The sequence below is a fragment of the Hylaeus anthracinus genome, unplaced genomic scaffold, assembly GCF_026225885.1.
Source record: "Hylaeus anthracinus isolate JK02 unplaced genomic scaffold, UHH_iyHylAnth1.0_haploid 20916, whole genome shotgun sequence".
In the NCBI taxonomy this organism is placed as follows: Eukaryota; Metazoa; Arthropoda; class Insecta; order Hymenoptera; family Colletidae; genus Hylaeus; species Hylaeus anthracinus.
In genome coordinates, this window is record NW_026534859.1 from 1 (window position 1) to 9,053 (window position 9,053).

At 41.3% G+C, this 9,053-nt stretch overlaps 1 protein-coding gene across 1 annotated transcript; it reads right to left on the reverse strand.

Annotated features, from left to right (window-relative positions):
• Positions 1–4,872: 4,872 nt before the first annotated feature.
• On the reverse strand, positions 4,873–8,269 carry LOC128893144 (fez family zinc finger protein 2-like). The gene has a single exon (XM_054153958.1). The coding sequence runs from the start codon at positions 8,264–8,266 to the stop codon at positions 6,992–6,994; it is 1,275 nt and encodes a 424-aa protein (XP_054009933.1). The 5' UTR covers positions 8,267–8,269; the 3' UTR covers positions 4,873–6,991.
• Between the last annotated feature and the right edge of the window lie 784 nt (positions 8,270–9,053).

Here is a 9,053-nt window from a genome sequence, read left to right on the forward strand (position 1 = left end):
CCTGTCGACGTGAAGAAAGTTTGCGAGAGACTCGGAAGCTCGGGGGGTAGCAACGACTCAAGGAACAGCGTGATGCCGACTCCAGGTGTTAATAATCCTCCCCTAATTGTCCCATCTCGGGGCTGGGATAATTCCCATTAAACGCCGCTAAATACTTGTTTGTATACAACCCCCGCTGATCGGAGAGACTCTTTTACACCTTTCGTGAAAGGTAACGAAGGACTTCCTGCGGCTTTTGTAGGGGGTTCCTCGCGACAAAAGGGGCGCGAGCTCTCGCAAGATGTTCGATAATAAGTACCTTTAGATATCACGTGGTTACGTAATGAGTAGATGCTTGCACAAATTCAGTAATATATGTATAATATATATGTACAATACATGTATAATATATATATGTATAATATATGTATAATATATATGTATAATATATATGTATTATATATGTATAATATATATGTATAATATATATGTACAATACATGTATAATATATATATGTATAATATATATGTACAATATATGTATAATATATACGTACAATATATGTATAATATATATGTACAATACATGTATAATATATATATGTATAATATATGTATAATATATATGTATAATATATATGTATTATATATACGTACAATATATGTATAATATATATGTACAATATATGTATAATATATATGAACAATATATGTATAATATATATGTACAATATATGTATAATGTATATGAACAGTATATGTATAATATATATGAACAATATATGTATAATATATATGTACAATATATGTACAATATATATATACAATATATGTATAATGTATATGAACCGTATATATATAATATATATGTACAATATATATAATACAATCGTTTTATTTTGTACATTACATACAACGGTAATATTTCAAAACGTATTTGTAATTTTTTATTTTATCTAATGTTACATGAGTTTGTTAGCCATTTGCGAGCACGTTACAATATATTATTACGTTATTGAATTTTCTGTCTTCTTACATTGTATTTAACTTAGTTTTCATCGGTATAACTGCCTTTTAGAATGGAATACAATGTAAATACATGAAAATCACATTTATAGTAAAAGTAGCATCGGAACCAAATAGTATAGAAACTGATATTTTGCTATTAAACTGATATAACATGTTGATAAGAGAATGGACGCAAGTTATCAGTAAAAATGTAGCGAATGAAACAGAAATATTGAACAAAACCTACGCTTCAAAATGAAATGTTACTATTAATACATATTAATGACATTTTCCTGCATATATAATATAATAATTCACGTTACTAGGAAAATGGCCACGAAACAATGTAATTGAAGCAAATAACACAGAAATACAAAACAAAATCTGTATTCTGAGTACGAGCACATAAGAAAAAAATATCTATTCCAAAATAAGATTTACCATCAATTTATACAAAAACCAAAATATCGATACCAACCTAATATAACAGTACACGTCAACAGGAAAATTCACACAAATTCTATCCTCTGAAATGGAACGCAACACGAACATATCAAAACAAAATAAAAATCGTAGTTCTTCGACCGACCCAGCAAATTAATTTCGCCAACGTCGGTGGCCCTTTCGAGACCACCGTGGTTCGGTACCGCGCAAGTTCTCGCGTACCAATTTACCGGTACAATACCGAGCCCCGGAAACACGAAATTCCTTGTTGACACGTATGCCGAGGCAGCGGCGCTATAGAGCCGGAGCACTGTAACGACCAGCATTTGATAAGGGACGGTCCGGGGTGCGCGATGGCGGATGAGTCCCGATTTAATGGATAGAGGACAGATTCTGCAGATACATCAGAAGGCCGGGCGCGGTATCTCCCGTGCAAATCGGAACAGAAGCACGTCGTCCTCTGTTTCCCCCCTGTCCCGTCCACACCTCCTCCCCCCCCCCGATTGGTATCCTCCGGACCCTCGATGCTCCGACCACCCACCCCTGGGCTATCGATCCCGTCTCTTTTTCCACCTTTGACTAACTTTCCGGCCCCGTCTCGCTTCCGTCCATCGACACTTCGACCCACGAGGGCTCGTCACCTCGCTTCCAACCAGAGATCGCATCGCGTCTAATGGCAGCTGATCCGCGCCACCCTCGTTGTCTCTTTTTCGCGGCGCTCGCGTTTCGATGATGCCACCGACGACGGCTTCTCTACATTTTTCCTCGGCCTGTCTGCGTCTCGTCGCCGAAAGAACCGATCGTGGAGAGCACGATGTGCTTAAGGGTCGGTTCTTTCGACGATGGCTCGCTGATCGGGGATGAAGCTGAGAGATTAGGACGCTCCTACCCTCGTTACGTACATTACACCCCGGGGACCGAGTCGCTTTTTCCCGGCAATCGATAACACGGGTTGCGGACAGAGATGGAGGAGGTTTTTTTTTTTTAGCGGGTTTTGGTATCGGTAAGAAATTTGGTCCGCGAAGAATACTTTGTTCAACTTCTTACCTTTCTATTTGCCATGGTCCGAGAAATTTGGAGATAACGCGTGGGTCAAGGGGTTGAGAGACTAGTTCGAATCATTTAAAATTGATCCTAGTAATTTGATATAATATTAGCAATGTGATATACAGGGTGTTTCAGAAATGTTAGAGGTCCTTGAAAGGGTGGTTCGGGGGGTGATTTGAAACAACATTTTCCTTAGCGAAAACGACGCGACAATATACACATTCAACTCAAAATACTAACAAATTCCCAATTTTTCGTATTTTACCACGATCTATTCAACATAATATTTTTAGAATTTATTATAATTTGGACCTTCGAGAATAAAGGAAAAGAATTAATATTAGAAAATCACTTAATTTCATGATTCAGAGTTGAATTTTTATCAAACACATCTTTCCTAATTATTGTAAATTTGTATCTAAATGAGAAGTTTCAAACCTGCACGTCGAAGCATGTCATTCGTTAAAAAAATCATTGCTCTTCTTTATTATCAGCAGACTACGAGTTTCTATGCATTTATATTAAATGCGCAAGAATTTGAATGTGCAAGAAATTACGAAGATGCAAACAATACGCAATAACGTAACAAAATATTAAAAGTCAAGTTCGCATTATAATCACAGTTAAAAATAAATTCATATTTAGGAACATTAAATTTTCGTAGGTAATCAGACCAGTCTATTTTTCGACTAAATAAAATTTACTATGGAGACATAAAATTTACCTTCACCATAATAAAGAAACGCGAAGTTGGGTCAGAATTAGTCTATTTTTCGATTTATTAAAATTTACCATGGAGGCATAAAATGTACCTTTGTAAATTTACCATAAAATTCAGCATCGTAATAAAAAAGAAACGCGAAGTTAGGTCAGAATTATTTCTCGACAAAATAAAATTCACTACGAATAAAAATTACATTCGTAAATTTACCATAAAATTCAGCATCGTGATAAAAAAGAAACGCGAAGTTAGGTCAGAATTATTTCTCGACAAAATAAAATTCACTACAAAAAAAAAGTTACCTTCGTTTTACCATAAAATTCATCATAAAAGTACCATCGTAAAAAAGAACGTGAAATTATATCAGAATATCTAATTCAGACCTAACAAGCTGTGACGTATCTAGGTTGAGCTAAGTTAGACTCAGGTCAACACTGAAATTGGTCTCTGTTATGGCACTCCGGTGACGTTTATGGTAGCCTGTGCCAGCCATAGTCTAGCTAGGCCAGCTTGCGAAGTGGCCTACTTCGACCATAGCGCTTTTAGTGGTTCGAAGGGATGACTGGCGCGGGAACGAGGTTCTTGAACGGAACGTCAGGCGATTCATTGGTATCGATGATTTTATTGCATTGGATTGACTCATATTTACTACAGGGGACACATACATATGCATTTTCGTCTACTCTACCGATTATCTACATATATAACTTTTCTTTATTTTCGCCGTTAATCATGCTTAATTAATTCGCCGTCGTTGCCTGCAGCTTACCTAATCTGCGTGGTAGAAACGTGAAACACGAGTCGAGACGAGCTTTCCACGAGGAATTACTCGCCGTAAAAAAGTAACGACGAACGTTACGCGAATAACCAAATGTTACTCGAGCAACGAATCGCACGCTTGGAAATTTTCAACGAAAATTAACTTCTTCGGGGGACGATTTTATTCTTCGCGCTTTTTCTTATATATCTAACTGTACATCGGAAATAACGTCATCAGTGCAGCCAAACCATGAAATGTTTACTCCTCTTGTCGAGGAATTCTGTAGCAAATGAGTTATTATCATGTGGGAGTGACACGGTTAGACATCGATGATAGCGAAACAATTATGGTAGGACGTACGATAAATAAGAGAAACGTATAAGTATCAAGCAAACATTTTTTTTCTTTTCAAGTAAAATATTTAATATATTTGGAATTAACGAATGGGAAGTAAATAGTAGTTTAATTTTGTTGGATCGGATTTACACGTACCTCTTTCAGGCTACACATTTTTACCTTTTATTTTCCATTGTGTTCATTGCAACCTGTCTATCCACACAATTTAAAAATCGTGTCGAGGGATAAATAAAAATGTTCTTATAAATGGTGTACAATATTTTCGTAATCTACCAAATCACTCCCATCGCTGTCAAACCGCACAAAGACATACACGCGAAAACGAAGAATAGTGACGAACGACTTCTATTGCAAAGCTCTGAGACGATCGCGCGATGTAACTAGAATAATTACAATGGTAATGATAATGACCAACATTTCGTTCGCTATCTACGCGCGGCTTAAAGCTACTATCACACCGATTTATACATTTCGCCTAAAGAATAGATAGATATGCGTTCGACGCGTCGCGGTAAGAGTCGCTTCTGTGTACCGTTCTCGTCATTGTCATCGCCAGGGTGTTCAGCTCTTCCTTTATTAAACAAATGAGTTTTAAAAACGGACATCAGGATTTTGTTTTCTGGTAAAAAATCCACAATCTTCTCGGGTTGTCGTTTAAAATATAAAGTCGAGTATACAGAGTGCATCAGAGTGTGTTACTAAAACATAAAATTCTAGGAGTCTAAATAATTTTACACAAATTTTTACACGCAGAAAAGCTCGTAGAAACAAATTTCGCTAGTTCCTTCAAAAGTTATCCAGGTTGGTCTTGCGTCGCACCCTGTACCACGACCCCTCGCATCCATCAATTTCCGTTTCGCTTGTTTCCATCGATGGTTAACAGTTGCGCGACGCGACGCGTCTCTGCAGCAGGTACAAATATTTACATGTATTTACACAAATAAGTAATCGTCTCGCAGGACACCATCGATTGAGCTTTCATGCGACGATTAAGCCGATATCACGGGGAACGGTTTCCAATAACGATCGAGCCAATACGTCCGCTAACTGCTCGGGTGTTGATTTAACTCCCGGACGCGGTTTATTTCGCTGATGCTACGACCGATTATTTGCGTTCTCCGATATGCATGCAACGCTCGGTGTTTTGCACCTCGTAACTGCTCGGCTCGGTTGAAATATCATTGTCGCGGGGGCGGAATTGTCCGCGACGCGTTCTGTCGTCTAATTCGATTATCTGTTTGCACGGTGTTTTCCTCTGTCGCACGGTTGATTGCCAAATTAAGAATATCCCGTCGTCGTTGTTTGCTGAAATTCTTCCGCCGACAGATCCGACGATCGAGCTTCCGTATTTAAAAAAAACGACGAACGTGACGCTTCTCGCGCGTGAGTTATCATTCGACCAATATAACGTGGAAATGTTTGAATATTTTTCACCGATTCTTAAAAGCAGTACTGATTGGACGATATTTCTTATTTTCCTCGAGTGCGAGAAAAACCTGTCCGATTTCTGAGTATCTTTCATTGGCACCCTGTATATGAAACACATATAAGGCTATTTATTTTAATTTAAAGAAATATGTCGAGAATGTACAATGACACTTTTTTGTACAAGTAGATTTCTTTTTCGGGGTAATCAATTTTAAGTGTACACGGCACTAATGGACTACTAAAAGTGTACAAAGTTTCAAGAAAATCCGTGATCCTTTCCGGTCGTGTCCTAATTTCGCATAGACGTGGCCCACGTGGGTTGGTGTCGGTTCACTGACAATCGTTTCGTCGACAATGTTTATATCGACACCGTTTCGCCGAGACGTTCAATTCGCCGTCAATGTTTACATCGACATTGACTTTTGTCTATGCTGCTTTCAGCTGGAAAACCTTCCATACAAACTTTAAAAGCATACGTCTCAAAATTATATGTAAGCTAAGGGGCACACCCTGAACCTCGTTTTTTACTGCACGAATAAAGATCATGATTGTATCGTGCACGATACAAGCGCGTGTAACGTATAAAGGTGGATTCAGACTATACGACACGGACCGGCAACGACACGTACCGGTACCGACACGACAAAACATTAAAACACGGGTTTAAAGGTCTATTTACATATATGCGTAACGTGTCAGTTCTGTATCCGTTCGGTTCCGTAATGTTCCATCAGTGTCAGTGATTCTTCTGTTGTTTTTGAACGAGCACGATCACACACGTCCGACACCGCTCCGTGACGTCATTGATACGGTACGGATACGGAACTGACACGTTACGGATATGTGCAAATAGACCTTTAATGGAACTATTCACGCTAGTCCCGTTGACGGAACGTTCAGGTCGGTGTCTGTTAAGTGTGAATAGTTCCATTAAAACGCGTGGTTTAATGTTTTATCGTGTCGGTGCCGGTACGTGTCGTTGCCGGTCCGTGTCGTACAGTCTGAATCGACCTTAACACGCGATAATAAGAAATTTTTATGGTATACTTGCGAAAATCAGTATGTATACAACATAGACAAATGCCGGTGTGTAAACATTGTCGATGAATTGAACGCATCGGTGAATCGGTGTCGATGTAAACATTATCGGCGAAACGGTCGCCGTGAATCTCACACCAACCCGCCCCACGTACTTCCAAAACCAATTACCCCGAAGAAGAACCTATAACCCTTCCATAAAAAAAGTGTTACTCTACATCTTTCCATCGGCTCTCGAACGACGACTCGTCGACTTTTCGCTTCCACTCCAAATCGGACAAATACTCCTGTCCCAACATTTTGCTGAGGTAGCTAGTGGACCCAGGCGGGTGAACCAGGAAGGGTGCGACGAACGTGTGGCCCCCGGGCCCGTGGTGAACGGACGCGTAACCGGATTGTTGATTATGGCTCTGCGCGGACGTGGCCAACCCGCTGAGCACCGGCGAGCCCGTGTCGTGGAGCTTCCTCATGTGCTTCTTCAGGTCGAAGTTCCTGCAGAATCCCTTCCCGCAGATCTTGCACGAGAACGGTTTCTTGTCGTTGTGCGTGTGCATGTGAAACGTCAGGTTGTAGACCTGGTGGAACGCCTTGTTGCATATGGTGCACTTGTACGCCTTTTCGCCGCTGTGGGTGAGCTTGTGGTTCTTGTAGTTTCCCTTCTGGTGGAATCCTTTCCCGCAATCCTCGCAGATGAAAGGCTTGAAGTTGGCGTGGATGCGCCGGTGGGTGTTCAAGGTCGAGCTTCTGTTGAAAGCTTTGCCGCATGTGCCGCATTTATGAGGCTTCTCCGCCGTGTGAATGATCTTGTGCCTGCAAAGGGTGCTCGCCTGACGGAATCCCTTCCCGCAGATCTTGCAGACGAACGGCCTGGCGCCGGTGTGCACCGGCATGTGTCTGGTCAGGTTGTAGTGGGCGTTGAACACCTTTCCGCATACCGAGCAGGTGAAGGTCTTCTGTTTGTTGGTGGCGTTTAACTCGTTGCCACGAGGACCCGGGCTCTTCTTTCCTCGTTGGCTTTCGGGAGAGGTGGCGGTCAGGCTTACCCTTGAAGAGGCTTCTTGGATGGCTGTTGGCGGTGGCGAGCTCTGTGGCACCGTTGGTATCGCTGGTGGAGGCGCTGGAAAGGCCCTCAGCAACGGGTTCGGGTGGTAGTAGAGGAGAGGGTAGTGCTGCAAGAGGCTTTGATGCCTCAAGGTCGGCACGTACTTCTTGAACGCCGATTCCAGGTGCAGGTGACGGATTCCGTACGTCAACGACGGGATGCTATGCGGCTGCTGGAGGATCCCCGTGGCGGTGGTCGCCGGCGGTGCCTGCGGCGACGTCGTCTGACGGTTGCTCTGCTCGGTCAGCCTTTTATCCGGTTCCATGATCTTCGCGATGGAGAAGGTCAAGTTCTTGCACGGCGTGGGCGAGCTAACCCTCTCCGGTGGGAGGCTGGTCGGTGTCTCGGTCGCCATTGTGCTGCCCGTCGAGAACGGTTGCATGGTAGAGACCTGGAAATGGAAACGAGCGGCGGTCAGTTTATTTTCCCCTGGTCAGGCTCGGTTTGGTTTCACGGTCGATGCCGTGTCACTGTAGCCTGTGGGCGAGGCCAACCGCCCTTGAATGTATTTAACGCCGCCCATTTGCGATTCCCTGGCGCTAATTAGCCTCGCTTGCCGACGGATCTCGAAGGTTGCAAGCTTTCGATTAGCTTCGACTAGGTTCGATTAGATTGGATTAGGCACTCTTCGCGGAATATTTCTTAATTAGGATAGCGGAGACATGATCGAGAGAGAAATTCGAAGTTTACTCTAGAAAATGTAAATTACTTTAGTAATTGTAAGAAGGATTTGTTGTTTTCATATTCAAGATGGATATTTGGTTAGTTTGATTGATTTATTTTTGAGAATGTTTAGAAATTTAAGAAATTTAGACCGGGGAATTCAAATACACGAATTATCATACGAATAGTGTTGAAATGTTATATCAAGTTTAGGAAGGATTTGTTTCGATATTTCAAATAATAGTTTTGAGATCGAACATTTCGAATACTTTAATATTGGAACGACGTGAAGTTGGCACCCTCTTCAAGATTTGAGTTGCTTACAATTTTTAAATTAAAAGGGATGCAAACGAAAATTCCAACAGGGCATCGACGGACAAACGTTTGCAAAAAGAATATTTTGAAGTTTTTAATATTGGGGTGCCGACGTGAAGTTGATCCCTTGAAAATTGAATTGCACACAATTTTTAAATTAAAATGGCTGCAAACGAAAATTCCAACAGGGT

Excerpts from the sequence above, each read along its gene's own strand:
- LOC128893144 (XM_054153958.1), bottom strand. The coding sequence starts at position 8,266 with ATGCAACCGTTCTCGACGGGCAGCACAATGGCGACCGAGACACCGACC.